Below are 20,258 nucleotides of genomic sequence, written 5' to 3' on the forward strand. Positions count from 1 at the left end.
CTGGCTGGCATGTGGTGCTGGGGGATTGAACCGCGGTCCCTGATGCTTTTGCCAAGCTTGTTCTAAGTAGGTGCTTTAGACCACTGAGCCATCTCCCCAGCCCCCATTTTCCATTCTTGTTGATGTTATTAATCTTAGTTCATGGTTTAGCATAGAATGTTTACATTAATCGAGGTTATTATGTTCCTGTTAATGACACATCTTTGTTCTACATATTTCCCCTTCCCCTTCTCACCCCTTGGGGTATTTCCCTTGGACCACTTTCCTATTGCAAGAGATCCATCCCCTTGTTGTCTTCTATTCATCTGTGTTACTCTCTGTTTGTCCTTTGCCTTACTCAAATAAGAGATACCTTATAGTACAGAAGCTATTGTGTCTGGCTTACTTCACACAACATTGCATTTTCCAGGTGCATTCATTTTCCTACAGATGCCTCAAATCTGCCATTCTTTAGCAGGTAGTATTCTATTATACATAGATAGCATATTTTCTTTGTCTAGTCATCTGTTGATGGGGATACAGACTTTTTCCAGGATTTAGCTATTACGAGTTGTGCTACTACAAATATTGGTATGTATATATTGCCATAGTATGACGTCATAAGTTCATGGAGAAGATACCTAGCAGCAGAATGGCCTGGTCATATGGAATTTCTGATTTGATTTCATTGAGATATTTTCATACCGATTTCCATTATAGTTGTACTAGCTTATGTTTCCACCAACAAAGGAGGGTTCCTTTTTCACCACAGCCTTGCCTTCATCTGCTGTTGCTTGACTTCTTAATGATCACCCTTCTTTCTGGAGTAAGATGGAATCTTAGTATTTTAATTTGCATTTCTCTGATGACCAGAGCACATCTCAGCATATTTAAAAGGAAGTAGTTCTGACACCTAACACAGAATGGTTGAGAGGGTTAACACATTAATGATGGCATTGCATTTTTCAGAAATCTAGCTCATAATGCTCTTAGGGCTTGACAGCTGAGACGAATGTGATGATTAAGGATCAGTGCCCTCTGTGGAGCAAGATAAAACCTAGTGAAGAACATTAACAAAAGCATAAAGCTCCTTAGCATCATCACAGTGCACAGGGTTTTTGCAACAAGAGCTCATGCTCTTGGGCTTGTCTGTCTTGAGGCAGACTCGTGGCTTTGAGCTTAGATTGCAGCATTGACAGAGATGAGCCTACTGAGTTTTGTTCTCAGTGGTTCAAATGATAATACTGCTTACTTTTATTGAGCATGTTTGCATATGGGCAATTCTGCTATTTATGTGGGTAGACACAAGTACTTATATGGTAAAGTTGCTCCTTTGGCTTGGTTAGAGAGCTATCCAGATGAAATTTGAGCAAAACAAAATTTTGTCATATCTAATCCCAATCTTTTTCTTCTTTAAACTGCAAATCTGTAGTTGCAGGAAAAGATTAGACTCCTAATGATATTAACCTCTGTAAATTCATGGCCGGTAAGATGCTGCAACCACAAAAACCTGGAGATTTGATCCCCAGTACTGCATGCCAGGTGTGGTGGTACATGCCTGTAATCCCAGCACTGGGGAGACTGACACAGAAGGATCACCACGAGCCTGAGCTGTGTAGTGTGACCCTGTACAAAATCAGGGCCTAGGGGTATACAGCCCAGTAGCAGAGTACTTGCCTAGCATGGTGAGTCCCTAGGTCTTACCCCTAGCACTGCAAACAAATGAACAAACCAAAAAACACAGAGATATCTCAGTAGATGAAGTAAAATGTAACGTCTCTTCATGGTAAAAATTTTGAACAATATTAAATATAGGAGTGATAATTATAATCAACATAATACATGTACAACTATAGTAAACTAGCAGTAACACTATATGCTGAATGCAAAAAAATAGCTAAAAATGTTCTCTCTTAAGGTCTGGAACAAGACAGAGATATCTACCTTCACCATTTTTTTGTTTACCATGTTCCCGTAACTTCTAGCTAGAGCAGTCAAGCAAGAGGAAGAAATGAACTCCCAAAGCCTGGTGTGGTGGTGCATGGCTGTAGTTGTAGAACTTAAGGGGCTGATAGGGGAGGATCACTTAATTGCAGGAGTTCAGGAGCAGCCTGCACAACATAATTAATATCCATCTCAAAAGCAAATAAGCAAGAAAGACAAACTTAAAAACAAAGATAGGCAGAAGGGAAGGGGAGGAAAAATATCCAAACTGGAAAGGAAAAAGTTAAATTGTCAGTTTTGGAATGACATATTCTTATATGTATATAGATAATCCCCAAAATTCCACCAAAACCTGTTAGAACTAATAAATGAATTTTTAAAATTTTTTAAAAATGATTTATTTGTTTATTTGATACAGGGTCTCACTATGCAGCTCAAACTTGTAATGATCTGTCTGTCTTAGCCTCCCCAGAGCTGGTATTACAGGTATGTGCCATTGCGCCCGAGGTTCCAGGGCTGGCACAGCATGTGGTACTGAGTAGCAAACCCTGGTCCTTGAGCTTGCCAAGCAGGTACTTAGATTGCTGAGCTATGTCCCAGCCCTTAATAAATGAATTTAACAGAGTTGCAAGATACAGAAACCAGTAGCAAATAGCAAATTATCTGAACTTGAAACCCAGAAAGCAATGCCATTTACAATAGCTACCAATAAATAAATAAATTAATTAAACCAAAGAGATAATAGTTCTACACACTGAAACTGTAAAAGCACAGATGAAAGAAAGCAAAAGTGGAAGAAAGGGAAAGGCAGCCCACCTTCCTGAATTGGAAGATCCTGGTTGAATTGTTCAAATGTCCATAATACCTAAACAAGACTTACTAAGATGCCAGTGACATTCTTCACAGAACTAGAATAATAGTTGTAAAATTTATGTACAATCACCAAAACAATTTCCAATGAAAAGAAAGTAGAAATGCAGTACAAAGCTATGGTAATCAAACAGCTTGACATTGACATAAAGACAGGCATATAGACCAGTGGGACAGAACAGAGACCCTAGAAGTAAACTCACATATCTGTAGCCAGGTGATTTTGCATGAAGGTGCTAAGAGCCTGCTTTGGAGAAAGGACAGTCCTTGTATAAATGAAGGGTAGGGAAAGGATGACCAATGGTAACTAAGTTTCAGTTATATAAAAATGAGACTTTGTTAGTAGGGAAATTGTAGATAATAACATACTGTACATTTCAAAATGCTAGAATTTTCTGTTTATATCGTAAATCATGTTTTAGATACAAAAAGTTTTGATTTCAAAATTTGCAGTAGTAACTCATAGTCATAAAAATAATGCCCCTTTCTTCTGTTTAGTTTTCCTCATGTTCACCTTCCGGAACGTGGTTTTCTGAAACATGCATTTGTAGGAGGCTGTGAAATGTAGATGTGGAAATGAGTGTGGCTGAACCTATGTTCTTGTGAAATCACACACCTGTCCAGGATGTGGGAGCTCTGGTTGGTGAGAGCACTGGGTCAGTAAGCACCCTAGAATATGGAAGCAGAATTGGCTTTCATACCAGCAGGCCATTTCTGCCAGTGTGGGATGAAGCCAGGGCGGGGAAGGCAGGGATTGTACACAGAACCTCTGTGTCTGGCCTGGGTGTCACCCACTCACCTTCCGCCTTTCCTGAACTGAAGTGCTGCATTCCTGGAGCTGATGCTTAGGCAATTTAATGAGAGCTGTTTCTCCCCCTATCCCTCTTTTTGTCTGAGACAGGGTCTGGCTAAACAGCTCAGGCTATCTTGAGCTCACGTTGTAGCCCAGGCTAGTCTCGAATTCTCAATGATCCTCCTGTCTCAGCCTCTGAGTGCTGGGATTACAGGTGAGAGCCACCATGCCCAACATGGGAGCTGTTTAGAAGGCTTTTTTTTTTTTTTCTTTTTGTATTTTTAGAGAAGGGTCTACAGGGTGTTCAGGGTCTCACTACTAGATCGGACTCGTAGTGATTCTCCTGTTTACAGCCTCCCAAGAGCTGGGAATACAGGCCACGCCACCATGCCCAGTCTCAATTGCCCTCTCAGCAGGCCCTGGGGGCGGCGCTGGCATAGAAGGCTGTTTTGTTGGATGCTGTGGCTTCTGTGGGTGATGGCTTTTTTTGTTGTACACTATGCTTTTGAGGAAGTTGTTCTACTTTCTCCACCACAGCTTAAAGGAATCAAGGGGCTTTCTCCAAGCTTTGAGATCACTGATTCAACATTTCTTCAGCTGAATATAATGAATGTGCACAAAAGAGCTAAGTGTGTTGATTTGTACTGATGAGCAGTCTTCACCATTCATATGTCTAAAGCTGAGATCGATTTGATAGCACCTTTTCTAGTCTTGTGTCTGTACTGGGGAAAGAAGCCCAGGGCACCACTGTACCATCTGTTCTCCTCAGCACCTCACTACTGCTCATGTTTTTGTTTTTCAGAAGTCTGAGATTGTTATAAACCACTTGGACACTGTGAACATTGCTCCCTTTGAAGTCTGTGTCGTAATCACCTCCCTGTGACACCTAGCCACATAATGTCTCTTAGGCAGTATCGGAAATCAAGAATTGTCTAATAGCTATAGGAGAGGTATTAAATTATAGAGCTTTTTGCCGTTAAAAAAATACTTTGGAAAAAAAAAATAGGAAGGTAAAGTACTTTTTTGCCCTCAGCTGAGAATTTTTTCTCCAGTATATTTTTGTCACTACTCCGAAATGAACCTTTGCTTTCCCAGTACACATCATGAGTCTTTTTCCTCTGTCTGACTGAACCATCAGGCTTCCTGCCGTCTCTTGTTCCTCCATGTGCCTTCCAGGCTGATTTTCCAGTTAGAGCCTGGGCAGAGGCGGTGGAACACCAAACCTCATACTGTTGCTGTCCATCTGGTATCTCTGGAACCTGGGAGCTTTCTAGTTGGGCAACCTGCAATAGTGCCGGGGACCCCAGGGTTGTCTTGTGGTGTCAGTCAATGTACTGTGTGCCGTTTTCTTTTATGAACATTTGGACCTCCTCAGTGTTAGTTAGCTTTCACCGTTTCTTACCTATGCAGTTGTTTAATGATCTTTTGACCTGTAAACATAAGAAAGAAGGAACAATAAGTGAGGGATTAAAATAGGAGTTCAGTGGCTAGGGAGATAGCTCAGTGGCTTACGTGCCTGCCTGGTGAGTGCAAGGTTCTGAGTTCGATCCCCAGTACCAAAAAACAAAACAAAAAAACAAGAGGGGGGGTTCATTGAATTTGGAAGGGAAAACATTTCCCATAAAACTCTAGCCCTAAAGAACTAAATGTGGAAAACAAAGGAAAAGGAACTAGCAATGTGGCAATGAAGGGGTCATGGCACAGAGAAAATCCAGGTCAAAAGCGAGGCACTGTCCTGTCCTCATTAAAAGATCTGGACCCGGTGACCCCCAGGAAAGGGTCCAGTGTGCATGTATGTGTGCGACATCCTCATAGTTTGGGAATGTGAATAAGACCAGTAGCAAGAGCTCAGAGATTTTTTTTGTGGGAACTGAAAGGGACAACATTCTACTGTTGGTGTGTTGCAGTGAAATGTGGAGACAGTTTTCTGAGATTCTGTCATTTTGTGAACTTGTCTTCTTTTAAAATTTGATGCAATGTAGGCTAAAAGGTCTAAACTCATAGAGTGTTGATAGCCTGGTGTTCTGTTAGGAAAACTTTTGCATACATATGACTCTTCCGGTCTTGGTTCTGGAGCTTGAACCTTGGGCCTAATGCATGCTAAATATGCATGCTGCCGCAGAGTTACATTTCCAGCTCATGTTATAGATGGCTTTTACTCCATGCTCATCCTCACCCTACTTATTTCCCATGTACTTGACCTTGAGTGGGGATTACTTGAGTTTCAGATTGTCACTAGAAAGAGTAGTTCACCATAATATTTTTCTGAAAGTACCTATTTACAGAGGTCTGTAACCTTGTTCCCTCTGGACTTAGTTCTGGAGCCCTGACTAATTCCTAAGAAATTACATTATATTGGTCACATAGTTTTTAAGGGCCATATTCATAGATATAGTTCCTGCCATGATTTATACTATTGTCTGTCATGTGTCTTTGTTGAGTACTTCAGTTTCTGTGTTGAGTTAGGCTGGGTATAGCATTTTGCTTATCTGTGAAAACTTACTGTTTCTTCCCTGAATTACATCTTTGGAAATTTGGCAGATCTAGTGTTGGAGGAGGACATTAGAGGTTACAGTAGTGGGTGAAAAGTCTTACTCTTTCCCTGCTATCTGACCTGAAAATACAGAGTTGACAAATGCATATGGCTCTTGACATTAGAAAAACTTTGTTGGGAATGAAATTAAACTTCCTCAAGTGGACAGGAAATTAATTAGGCTGAGGGTGATAGACAAGGAGACAAGCTAGAGCACTTGCTCCGTCCCTGAGGAGCTATTTATTGTTATGTAAATGAGATTAACTCCAAAGTGATTGGGGGATTAGGAAGGTGGAGACAAATGAAAGAAGAGAACAGGTTCCTTGGGGTTTAAACTGTCTACAAAAATGATTTTATAACATCTGTTGCCTCTAAGACCATCAAAAACTGAGCAAAGGTAGCTCCTCAGTCTCTGTCATTGTTTCTGCAAAGTAGCCTTCATTACAGTGTAACAAAGGAGATGGCTCAGTAGAATACGCACTTCCCTGGCAAGCACAAGGGCCTGAGTTCAATCCCCGGTTCTGCCAAAAAAAAGAAGAGAAAGAAAGACAGTGTAATACATTGCAGTTTATTCATTGCATAGGCCTTCTATATCACCCACAGTGAACCAGGCCATATGCCAGAGGCTAGGATTTAAATACCAAAAACACTTAGTATTGGCTTTGGGAGTTTATGGTCTGGGAAGAAAGGATATTGGAAAGCACTAAATTCACATATAATCCAGCCAGATAAGACATGCGGTCATGTCACTTGGTTATTTGGTTGAAAAAAAAAAAAAAAATAGCTGGCAGACTTTAACAAGGAAGGTGTGAATTAGTAAAAGAGAAACTAGACAGCCATAAAGTAACATGTAAGCAGTAGGAACTAAGGGACAGTCCTTTAAGGCTGTTGAGTAATTGATACCATATGGCCTTAGGTTCATATTTACTCAAGATGCAAATTTGCAACAAAGATATGTGAGGGATGCAGCTCAGGCCTCTTGCCTACTTCTTGGCTAAAGGAAAGCAGGCTACTCCTAGACACTGTGTGCAGGGGCTGAGGGACTGTTTCCAAAAGAGAACGAGTGCTAGAAACGACCTCAGATGTCCTGCATGTACATCCCAAGTTAACCTGTTGATACATCTCATTGGATTGCTGGCCAGTGAGCAGGAGTGTGTTCTATTTTGAGCATAGTTAGTGTAGAGTGTACTACAGTTTGAAGCCATAAAATGTAGGATCCTTAAGAAAAAGGTATGTTAACTCATCTTCACTTCTGTCCTGTTCTCTTGACCCCAGTGTGAGCAGTCCCATCTCATGAGAGAGCATGAGGATGTCCAGGAGCGAACAACACTTCGGTATGAGGAACGCATCACAGAACTCCACAGCATCATTGCTGAACTCAATAAGAAGATAGACCGTTTGCAAGGCACCACCATTAGGTACGTGGGCTTCAGCTGTTGGCCTTCTCACCATCTTATCTTGCTTTGGCATGGGTATTGGAGTTGAAGCAGCCCTCTGAATTACAATGATGCTTTCTTTGTAACTCAGACTTTTATAGTTTGTCACACACTTTCTCTTTACTTTGTTAATCCTGGGCCTTTACTTCTATTCTGTTCTGATTTTAATCTTGATGATAACTCTGAAAGGTAGAAAGGGAATTGCCCTTTGCTTATTGATAAGGGTAGACAATCAGAAGTGGAATGAAATACTTTAACACATTCTAAGTGAAGCCCCTTCTCTGTTAAAGTGTGGCCCCTACCTATTCTGCTCTAGATGTATACATTCTGTACCTCTTTTGCTGATTTTAAGAGATTTGTGAATGGTGTATAACTAAACATTATGTAGGCTTCTATATTATCTATTAATATTGGAGGTATCCTAAGTTGCTGTCACCACTGACGTATCCTCTTATCAGACTCCTAAAGTGTGTGTGGGGGGGTGATTAGATCCATTATTTTATTATGGAGGAATCTGGGGCTTGAAAAATAGTGATGCCTTGCAGTTACACTGAGTTGAGGGTGCAAGTGGTGTGGAAAGCCCAGGTTATCTCTACCTGTACTTAATTTTCTTCCCATGAAAGTGGTTGTATGGGACTTTGCCCTTTTGCTTGTCAATCCAGTACCTACTGCACACTGCTTCCTGGGTGGCATCTATCCTGTTGCTCAGGGAAAATTTCTGAGTCAAGGATGAGAGTGTTTTTATTTTCCTGGTGGTTCAGTTGTGGGGGTGGAGAAGCAGCCCCAAGGAAAGCAAGTGATTGGTGCCTCTCTTATTAGAGAAAGGGTGCTTTGTTCACTGAGTTCTTACACACACCATAATTAAGAGGCTAAGAGGCTGCTGCCTTAAAGTCTTTCTCCAGAAGTCCTAGGTCAGAGGAAACTTTGGGTGCATTTTGTTCCAACTTGAAGAGTCACAGTAATGATGGGGCTTCTCAGTGAGGTTATTGAGGGGCATCTGTTTTCTGGAAAAATTTGCCCTGAGCTGGAGCCACACATTAAATTTCATATTCTTATTTCAAACTGTAACACTTTTAAATTGTATCCTGGCCTTCACTGTGATTGTAGGTTAGAAACATATGAGCAAAGAAGAATATTCAGCCCAAAGAAATGATTATAGCAGATTTAAAGGAGCCTAGCTTAGGACACTGGCAAATTTGCCATTTCCATTAAAACATGTTATACTTTCAAACACTTGAGAAGGCAAAGTCAAATGAACTCACTGAGTTGTTAAAAAAAAAAAATCCTTCATATATTACCCAGAAAACTTAATTTCAAGATGCTTAAATTAAGTGTAATGGCCAAACTGCATCTTAAAATATAATGAGCTGCTAGTGAGAAGACTGGGTTTCTGAGCTCCATGGCAGCACGGTCCAACCCCAGCGCTGGTCCCTGGGGATGCCATGGTGACCGGAGCAAATGAACACCATGCTGCTGGACTCCCCAAGTAAAAAACGGAAGAGGAGTCTCTGGAACCAAGATACAATGGAATAGAAGACAGTGATTCCAGGAATGCCTACAGTTATCTCACCTAGACTTACTTGGGAACAAGAAAGAGCTTATGTAGTGCAACTGCAGATAGAACACCTGACTCAGACCACACAGGATACCTGGGCATCCCCCCTAAACCTGAGGACAGGTCCCCTTCCCCTGAGCCCATCTACAATAGCAAGGTGAAGTGGCTTAACACTTGGGAGTTCTGTACCTGCAAGAAGCTTGAAGAGGAGCGGCACAACCTCATCACAGAGATGGTTGCCCTTAACCCTGATTTCAAACCACCTGCAGATTACAAACCTCAGGCAACACGTGTGAGCAATAAAGTAATGATTCCCCAATATCCGGAAATCAACTTCATAGGGCTTCTAATTGGACCCAGAGCGAGTACCCTGAAGAACTTGGAGAAGGAGTGCAATGCCAAACTCACGACCTGGGGGAAAGGATCTGTGAAAGGAGGAAAGGTTGGATGCAAGATGGTCAGATGTCGCCAGCAGGAGATGAGCCACTTCATGCTCTAGTCACTGTCAGTATAATGGAGAATGTCAAAAAGGCATTGGAACAGATCAGAAACATCCTAAAGTAGTGTATTGAGACCCTAGAGGACTAGAATGATCTACAGAAGATGCAGCTGCGAGAGTTGGCTCGCTTGAATGGCATCCTCCGGGAGGATGATAACAGGATCTTGAGACCCTGGCAGAACTCAGACACCTGCAGCATTACAAACACTACAGTGTGTACCAAGTGTGGAGGGGCTGGACTCATTGCTTCAGATTGCAAATTCCAGAGATCTGGTGACCCCCAGTCAGCTCAGGATAAAGCACAGATGGATAGAGTATGTGTCCCTTATGGCTGAACTGGGTGAAGCCCCTGTCCCAGCATCTGTGGGGTCCACCTCTGGCCCTACCACCACCCCCTGGCTAGTGCACCTCAGCTTGCTACTCCTCCCAGCAACCCACCTCCACCATCTCTCATGTCCACCACCCAGAACCACCTACTCTAGATGAACTCTGGCCCTTCAGAGAGTCGGCCCTACCACAGCATGCATGGAGGTGGTCCTGGTGGGCGCAGAGGTGGTCCCCACAGCTTCCCACACCCATTACCCAGCCTGACAGGTGGGCATGGTGGACATCCCATGCAGCACAACCCAAATGAACCCCCTCCCCCTTGGATGCAGCCACCACCACCACCAGTGAACCAGAACCCCCATGCCCCTGGGCACCATGGCCCTCCCCCAATGGACCCCTGCTCTTTCCTTCCATCGAGATCAGTGCCTGGGAAGTATGCCTGTGGGCTCTGGGTTTTATCACTTGCATCAAGGAAAAGGTATGATGCTGCCGCTGCTGCTGCCACCACCTCCCAGTGGGCAGCCCCCCCCACCCCGTCCTCTTCCACCATGGCAGCAGCAGCAGCGTCCACCACCCCCTCCGCCCAGCAGCACTATGGCGTCCGGTACCCCCTTGCCATGGCAGCAAAGATCCCTCCCCTTGGCAGCAATGGACCAGCCATGAGAATGAAGACTTTCCATGCCCTTGGTGACCCTTCCAGGCAGACAGCCTCAGCAGCGACCCTGGTGGACAGGATGGTTTGGCAAAGGAGCCTGAATTATTTTTGTGGACATGGAAAATCGGAACACGCTGGCTCCATATCATGAAATTATTAATTTTTTTCTTTTCGCTTTTTTACTTTCTTATCTCTTGCTTTCTTCAGACTCCATCCAAGGAGGTGCTTTCCTTGGTCTGCTGCAAATAGAATCCTTTCCCTTCACTCCATTCCCTCTCCCCTGCCAAGGAGAGAGGAGCAGATGGTTTTAGGCATAGGCTTCAACCTTAATGTCAGTCTACTCGGGCAGGTGTTGTCCTTTGGTTCTAAGTTTTTCCAGGGACCATAGCCACCCCCAGAGATGTTCATCTTTTTAATGTATAGGGTTTGTTTTTGTCTCTCTTGTAGAAGTTGCCTACGGCTGGTTAACCGCCAGGCCCAGCACCTGTATCCATCCGGCACTCCTGCCAGCGGTAGGTGGTACAGCCCAAGCCACCTTGGACCTGCCGGCTTAGAGTCGTTTCTGTGTTCTGACCACCTAAGGTGCCAGATTCCATTTGTTCCTCTCCTTCCTGGAAGGCCTTCTTTACATTTTATCTTAATCCCAAGTGTCTGAATGTTTTGCAGTGTCAAGGGCTTTGAGCCCCTTGTTCCTCTTTCTCCTCCCTACCCTTCACCCTTCATGGAGTGATTATGTTAATGATATGTAATGCACGTTCTCTTCACTGTTTTTTTTTTTTTTTTCTTCTTCTTCTTCTTCTTCTTTTTTGGTACCGGGGATTGAATTTAGGACCCTGTGCTTGCCAGGCAAGTGCTTATTCTCCTGAGCTATCTCCCTGGGTCCTCTTCACTGGTTTATCTACAGAAATTTCTCTGGGCTTTTTTTCAGTGTTTGATTCAACACTGCACTAAAAGGGGAATGTTCCATTGAATAAAAGAGCAGTGTGGTTAAGAAAATATATAGGGGCCGGAGAGATGGCTCAGTGGAATAAGCGCTTACCTGGCAGGTGCAAGGCCCTGAGTTCAATCCCCAGTTCCGCAAAAAAAGAAAAAAGAAAATATATAATGAGCTGCTTGATCACAAACAATTATTGGTGTCTATTAAGTAAAGGATTGCATCTGAGCCAGTTTCCATGATGTAACTGAGCTGGCCCCCTCTCTGGGGACACTCTGCAAGGCCATGAGATGGGTAGACATGGGGCCAGTGAGCCCAGGCTCCTCCTGTCTGCTGAGCTGCAGTGCCTAAGGCATTTTCCAACCTAATGCACTCCAGGACAGTGCTGGTCCTTCTGATTCACCTTGATGACCGTGGTGCTCTAGGAACCATGTGCATACGTTGGATCCGCTCTCACTGCCCTGCATTACCTTAGGGCCAGAGAACTGACTCTTACACTTACCAGGTCCTGCTAAAGTCAGTGCTGTGATCTCTGGAGATTTTTTGGTCATTTCACTTTGGGCCTGAGTTAAAAATTCATCAGAGAAGTTGAGAACTCCTGAATAAAGGAACATCTGAGGTTATGTAATTTATGATGTGTCCACACTTAAACAATACTGAGGTGCATAGTGAAAGCAAATAACAATCTATAAAATTGTTATCTCAGGTCCCGTTTAGAGAAACAGGGCCTGTATGTGACTGCCCTAGAAGATTTTCCATTTCCTACAAACACAGGGCCAATGTAGCCAAGGATCTGCAGCCAGTAACTGCAGGTTACTGAATTGCAGTGTAAGTTGTTTGTTCTGAGACAGGGTTTCACTATGTAGTTCATGTTAACCTTCAACTCACTATGTAACCCATGCTGACCTCAAACTCACAGCAATCTTCCTTCCTTGGCCTCTCCAGTGCTGGGATTACAGGTGTGTGCCACCATGTCTGGCTACACAACATAACTTTAAGTAACAGCCACATCAGATTTCTTAGGTAAGAGTTGAGCATTAACAGGAAAAGATGAAATGTTGAGAATTTGGGGCATTTTAGATAGATTCAAATGAACCTAGTACCTACGAATTATAAATCTTCCTGAGCCTTTGTTCCTACAGAAGCAGTGCCCTCTCCCCATATGTTAAAGTTAGTCATACCTCACTCACTTGGAGATTCTCTGGGGCCGAGTAGATGGCTCAGTGGAATAAGCACTTGCCTGGCAAGTGCAAGGACCTGAGTTCAATCCTTGGTTCTGAAAAAAAAAAAAAAAAAAAAAAAGCCCTTGCCTGGCAAGTGCAAGGGCCTGAGTTCAATCCCCAGTTCTGAAAAAGAAAAAAAAAAAAAAAATTAGGAGATTCTGTGATGATCTCCTTCCAGATAGTGGATGACTGATGTATTTTTGTTCCACGCCACTCCTCCTTCACTCCGCTAAGGACTAGCAATCACCAAATTCTACCATGGCCCAGATGATAAGTAGAAAATCCAACCTGGGAATATATAGCTAAAACATCATATGATTTGTAGGATTTTGCTAGTTTGTATTAATAAAAACTTGAAAAGATATGGTGTGATTAAAATAGAAAGTGAGTGTTGAATTTTTTACAAATTTACCACAGTAAAAGGTACATTGCTTTTAATCCTCCTTACTTTGATAACCATTCCTCACTTTGATGACTCTTATTCTATCATTCTTGCCATTTTCTTGAAGAACTGAAAGTCCTCTTTTATGAATGTATACACCAGTTGCATATGGTCAAAAAGTACACTGCACACTGATGTAAGTACCAGCTCAGGGAAAAGCAGGCTCACAATACATCACAGTTTGTTCTTATCCACTTTATTCTTTGGGTCTGACATCATGCAACTTCTGTTTCTTCCCCACAGCAAAATGATCATGAAAGGTGTTTTGAATCAATTCAGGATGCCAAGGTAGCCATAATAGCACAACTAAAGACACCCACAGGTAAAGACTTATACAACTGGTGTAGACAGTGACCAGAATGATGGGAAGGATAAGTGCTTGAATCAAGTAGAAGACTACAGTAAGGGGGAATTAACAGCAATGTGTCTTTTAATTTTAAAGACTACAGATACTTTATATTTGGTCATACTGTGTGTGTGGGGATTAGAATGTGTAGGTTATATGACAAAATGGAAAGATGGATGATGCATTTATTGATACAGTTATTCCTACCAGAGAGTCTGATATTTTAGCTGTAGCATTTTGACTACTTTAAAAGTAGGTTCAGTGGGAGATGGCATTAAGTGATGTTGAGCATGGGGATACATACCTATAATCCCAGCAGCCAGGGAGTTTGAGGCAGGAGTATCACAAGTTTGAGTTCAGCCTACACAGTGTAGTAACTAACAAGAATTTTAAAAAAATAAATATATAAAAAAATAAAATACATGGATTGGTGGCATAACTCAGTGCAGAGGCCCAAGAGCTACCTTCTTTGAAATAAATAAATAAATTTTTTTAAAAGGTGACTTTAGAGACTTAGGCTGTTGGGACGATTGGGTAGGATGGGATTTTTGGTGTCGAACCGCTGGCAACAGTATAGACTTGGTTATTCTCTTATTGGTCAGCAGGACCACAGCAGTAATCCAAAAGTTTTGACCTATAAGGATCTTTGCTAGTGGCTAAAATCACCTTGTTTCTATAACTGACATAAATGGGCAACCTACAAAAATTTTTCCTTGCTGTATGTAGAAGGGAGGATTTGGGGCTGATGCTGGGAGACTTGACTTAGCATCACGCATGGTTCTTACCCAGTTCCCTTACCTGGCCCAGTTGACAAACCCAGACCAGATAGAGTAAATCCAAAATGTCGCCCCTTTGAATGTTCTGGAGGTAAGATTGTTTCTAACAGCAACAGTTTATCATGCTACCTGTTTTGAATCCAAGAATCAAAAGGAGGGAAGTAAAAGAAATTTATGCACCTAAAAACTCACTTTAAAAATGATTGCCTCTTGGGCTGGCAGATAGCTCAGCAGACTAAAGTGCCTACTTAAGCAGAGTGCAGTGGCCAGGATTTGATCCTAGGTGTGCTGTGCGGGCCCCGCCCCCAGGGTATGCTGAGACAGCAATTGAGACTGGGTGTGGTGGCATGTGCCTATAATCCCAGTGCTTGGAAGACTGAAAACAGGAGGATCACTGTGAGTCTGACCTATGTAGTGAGATCCTGTACAATCTGTACACCCTGCACTAAATATAAAAAAAAAAAAGATTACCTCTTATCCTTGTACCTTTGTCCCGTGCAACAAGTTTTACTTCCACAGGGAACAGTGCTTCCACCAGAGAGTAAAATAATGGTCCTCTTAACTGTCAAAAAATTACATTTCATGCCATTTAAACAAACAAAGAAGGTGGTTATTTGCTGGCTGGGGTGAATACAGAGGAAAATTGGATTGTTACTTCTTATGGTTTGTGTCCCTAACTCTCATACAGTCATGGAGTGGACTTCTAGAGTCTCTGATTAATTCATGATCCAAGGCTGGGATTATGGGTCTGAGTACTGCTAGGATTATGAGTGTGAGTACCACGCCCAGCCTGGGGTGGATAGCTTGAATGTAACATAAGAGAGACAGAGAGACAGACTTGCTCTCTGTTGCCATTGTTGCTGCTACTCCCATTTGCTCTTGCTGTTTTGCTGCCTTCCACCACCATGAACTGCTGCCCTTTGCCATGTGCCACTCTGCTTTGGAGCCAGCTGAGTACAGACTGAAACCTCCAGTAACTGTGAGGTGAATAAACCTTTCCTTCTTTCATTTTGAGTGTCAGGTATTTATCCAAGCAATGAGAAAAAAGTAACTGAGACATTACTGTATTGAAGAACAGTAAAAACTATGTCTGAAACATGGAACTTTCTAAAATACCTCATAAAAATTGTTCAGTACTCAAAGTAGGTTAGAGTAAACCAGTATAGTGCTAGGCTCTTCAGGAATAAAGATTGTGAATTGTCTCACTAGGTAAAGAATTCGTTCTATCTAGTTGAGATACTAGAAGGACTCATGTTAGACGCCAAGCACAAAGCAAATATGGATTTCTTAATAAAAGAAAATTGCAAATCTAATAGCTATAGCTTTGTGACCAGTTACAGAAAAGGTAACTAGGCTATGCATGTAGCTTGTTTATGTATATAGGCATTTCATATTCTCTTATTTTCCACATTATTTTGTATAAGATAAATTCATGTTGGTAAAACATAATTTGGCAGGTAGGTTTAATATCTGAGTAGATTTCTTACTCTTCACAACTAGAAGAGCAAAGATCTAACATTTGAAATAGTAACTAATGGTGTTTGTATTTCCCATTTTGAGAAGTTGAGCCTATTTAGAGTGCATGGAGGGATAGTCACAGAAAAGTGATGTAATTTCTGTTGCAATTTGAAAACTAATTATGGCCAGGAGGATGTGAGAGGTGTGTCACTGAATAATAGAACAAAAAAGGTAGACCGTGATATATATCTTCTGTCCCTGGGCACCATACTAACCTTCTGTCTGTGGCCCCCAGACTCCAAGGGGTCCTGGATTTGAAGGCTGCTTCCTAGACTTTCTTACCACATCAGTGCTGCACAGTCTTGGCTCTGCCAATGAAATGTACCCCATATATGCCTCGAGGTAGAAGGGAGGTGGGAACCCTTCTCCCTAGGTCATGGTAGTGGCAGCTACCACACACGTTGACATGCTGTGCAGATATGTGGTCCTCCCTTGATGTGACTATGGAGCTGTGCCAAGGATGAAGGGAGCAGTAGTATTGTGATTTCTGCAGGGACCACAGCTGTGTGGCAAGTCTGAAAGTCTCCTGGTGGCCTCCACCCGCCCTTCTGTTCTCTAACTTTCCACCAGTTTTGCAAGTTCAGAACTGCCCAAATTGCTTTGTTCTTGAATCATCCACTACAGTTTGCTTTCGTAACTGAATCCTGCATAATGCAGCCTAAATCCCATCTTCTAGAAATAAATGCTGAGCATTTGGTATATATGTTCAAAAACTTTGTGTTCATGAACATTTTAAACAAACTGGATCATACAGTACACACTTTAATACGTGCTTTTTCACTTAACCATGTTTTATGAGTGACTTTTAAAAAATGATTCTTTGATTTGGGGAAATTATATATTGGGATCGGATATGTGAAAAAGTACATCAGTACTTTTTACTTTGGATGTGGAAAGAAAAAAGTCTAGCAGATCAAACATGAAATCTTTTTTCCTCAAGGTAATTATTTTCCTTTCTCGTAAGTTACTCTTACAAAATCTACCAATAATACCAGGTCTCATAACCTGTGACTAGTCCTTGTTCTGTGCTTCGTTTCCCATTTTCTTTCTTTTTTTTTTTTTAATGCAAGTAACCTTGACATATATTAGATCCATTACATGGGCATTAATCTTGTTAAGGCCTGCTTTCGGCTTCTCCATAATTTATGTGATTTTCCTTTTGTCCATAGTAACCTTAGGGGTGTCAAAGAAACATAACCTAGCATACTTCCAATAGGTAGAGTCTGCTTCACCCTTTGCAAAAATTTGAGCTGGCCGACTACTGTCTGGCTTCTTACCCTGGTAGTTTCCCTAAACTCCTTTCCCCTGTAGACTGAATTCTATCCTCTCTTCCTCATTTCAATTCATTCGTTCATCACCAGTGCAATATATTTCAAAATTGGACTTTGGGAGGTGATTTTGTTAGTCATAAAGGTGTGGCCCTCTGATGGGATATTGTCGCCATTGAAACAGATTCAAGAGAGCTGTGTGTGCCTTTTCTCTCCCGCATGACGACACAGTGAGAAGGCCTTCATCTGCAAGCCATGCAGGAGCCCACTCCAGAACTGACCTCCCTGCTGCCTGCTCTTCTTTGCAGTCCTCAGAGCTATGAGAAGTTTATTTTTGTTGTTTAAGCCACCCAGTCTGTGATGTTTTAATTTGGGAGCCTGAGTGTACCATTGGTCTGACCTCCTTTCCCTCCCTCCCTCCCTCCTTTCCTTTTTCCCTTCCTTTTTATTTGTAGTAGGGCTCAAACCTAGGGTCTCATGCTAGCTAAGTGCATGTTGTATCACTGAGCCAAAGTTCTGTCAGTTGCTTAATTGAAAAACCCAACATTGTTTTTCTTGTTGTTGATTCAGTTCCATAACATTTCACTTAGCTCTAACACTTCCTTTCTTCTTCCTGATATGCTCTTTAAATTTCAGGACCCAGCAGGTCCTGGGTGAATCTTCTCCATTCTCTCTGAGAGCCACCCTCAGCTTTGATGTTTATTCTCCTCAGAACCTTTCACCCAGAGTGGCAGCAGATGGGACAGTACCCCATTAGATAACGTCCACACCTGAAGTCTGTCTAATGCCTAAGCTTTCAGAGATACATAGGAGCCTGGTCTTTCTGTTATTTTTTGTGGGAGATTTTTGGTATGGAGGATTGAACTCAGGACCTTGCCTTTGCTGGCAGGTGCTTATACCACCAAGTTATCTCCCTGACCCTTTCCATTGGATTTTGAACAATATTTGACTTTGCATGCTGTGTCTCAAACACAGCATAGCCAAAACGTCTTTATCTTCAAGCAAAACATGTTGTTCTGATTAAGTTGTGGTCTGACAAGTAAAATATAATAAAATAAAAATAAAACTAAGAAAGTCATATTTCTTTCTGCCTTTTCTTTCTATGTTATGTATGAACTCATTCAATATTGTTCAACTTCATGTATGTGGATTGCTTTTTAAGGAAGGGTCTTGCTATGCATACAGTTCAGGCTGGCCTTGAGCTTACTTTGTAGCCCAGATTGGTTTTGGGTCGTGTTGCTCTTGCCTCAGACTCTCGATTGCTGGTATTACAGGTAGGCACCACCATACCCAGCCTTGTATGTGGATCTTTCATCAGATCTTATTATGACAAGGGTGGATTGCTACATCCTCGGAAGAGCAAATCTCATTTGTTTGGTTATACAGCAGAAGATGAGTCTGACTTTACCCCTTGCCAGTGGTGGCAAACCCATGTCCTGTGTGCTGCAAGCTGGCTATTATTGAAAGCTCTGAAAGGGTTGCCATCACTGCTTTGTGCTGTGTGGAAGAATAAGAAGAGGCAAAACAGAGGGAAAGATCTAGATTTTACTTATCACTTACTTCCTGTGATAGCTTTTTTATGAGACCTGAAAGGAATATATTTCCTCCCTATATCTAAAATATCTTTCTTCATTAAAATGAACTCAGCCATTTCAGAGGAAGTCTATGTTTAACTGCAAGAAACACATGTTAGTTCAACAAAAATTATACCAGGTCAGGTATGGTGGATTCACTAGCTGCAGTTGACTGACAGTTGTCAAGGTGGATAGATAACCATCTGGCTCTTCTTCACAATTCGTTACAACCGAATGAAAAGGCATGATGTGCATCCTCAAATAAAGAATATGTGAGATTAGTTGATGATGTGACTTTTTGTCAAGAGTGGTTGACTCCATGGTACTTCAGCCTAAAGTCTAGAAAGCATGCAAGACTTATGCTCCAACTAACTTTATCCCCCCCTTTTTTTTTAAAAAAAAAAGGTATTTTTTATTTTTTATATAACATAAATGTATTCTGTTCATACTTTCATAGAATTGACGACAGAGAGCAGTAAAGACTGTCATGCATGTCACATGTACACATATCAAAAAGTCTCATTGAATTAAAAAACAAAATGAAGGATCAAGAACAATGGTTTGAAACCTACTCATAGGAATTTAGGATTTAACAAATAACAAGAAGTGTAAAATTTCAAACCACAGCAGTATTGACAACAAAAGAATGATAAATACAAGAAAACATATTTTCACATTAAAAGCAGTAAAAGCTACATAACCAAAATCCAAACCTAAACATTAATAAAAAAAAAATTCAACATTGTGAAGCACATTGGAGGCCAAATGAAAATCTATCAATTAAATACCTATTTTAAAGAAATATCTAAAATATAACACAAAAAGTGATATTTACCAATAAGATTTCTTACATACTTCTTTAGAATTAGAAGAAAATTTATCATTTAACAGTGGGAATATGATTTAAATGACTTTTTCTTTAAAATAATCACATAATTTGAGAACAGTGTACACATATGTTTATTTTATAGACGTATTCCAACACTAAGAGGTATAGTATAGAATCCCTTTATTTTTATTTTTTATTTTTTTAGTGCATGATTTCTCCAATTTCCCCACATTCAAATTGATAAGGACTTTGGCAGCATCTACACTAAATTCTCTTGCTTTATTTTTTTTCCTGGTACTGGGGATTGAACTCAGGACCATGTGTTTGCCAAGTGGGTGCCTATACCACTGAGATATCTCCCCAGCCCAAAGTAATGCAAGTTACACTTGTTTGTGGTACCAAGGATTGAATTCATGACCTTGTGCTTGCCAGGCAAGCACCTATTCTACTGAGCTATCTCCCTGGCCCCTACTCTGAATTCTAATCTTGCAGAAAATTTATTTTTAAGTCAATAAGCCATAAAGCCATGACAAAACATTATGTATGATTCATGAAAACAATTGTGTTCCTGAGGCACCAATCATAGAACTATTGAAATTACGAGCTGGATAAAACTGTGAAGATAGCCTGCAAGCAGGCACAGGAGCCGGGGGTTTGATCCCCGGGCCTGCCTTGCTGGCCCCGCCCCCAGGGCACACTGAGATGGCAATTGAGACTGGGCATGGTGGTGCACACCTGTAATCCTAGCTCTTGGGAG

General features: G+C 41.7%; 1 protein-coding gene and 1 pseudogene across 1 annotated transcript in view; both read left to right on the top strand.

Annotated features, from left to right (window-relative positions):
• Positions 1-20,258, top strand: part of Mcc (mutated in colorectal cancers) — a 592,098-nt gene that overhangs the window by 473,408 nt on the left and 98,432 nt on the right. The window contains exon 7 of the mRNA XM_023716377.1: positions 7,395-7,537. Within this exon, the coding sequence (XP_023572145.1) occupies positions 7,395-7,537 (143 nt within the window). The remainder of the gene's footprint in view (positions 1-7,394; positions 7,538-20,258) is intronic.
• Positions 9,092-10,692, top strand: LOC105742338 (annotated as a pseudogene).

This window comes from Octodon degus, unplaced genomic scaffold (assembly GCF_000260255.1).
Source record: "Octodon degus isolate 3935 unplaced genomic scaffold, OctDeg1.0 scaffold00048, whole genome shotgun sequence".
NCBI classification, from domain to species: domain Eukaryota; kingdom Metazoa; phylum Chordata; class Mammalia; order Rodentia; family Octodontidae; genus Octodon; species Octodon degus.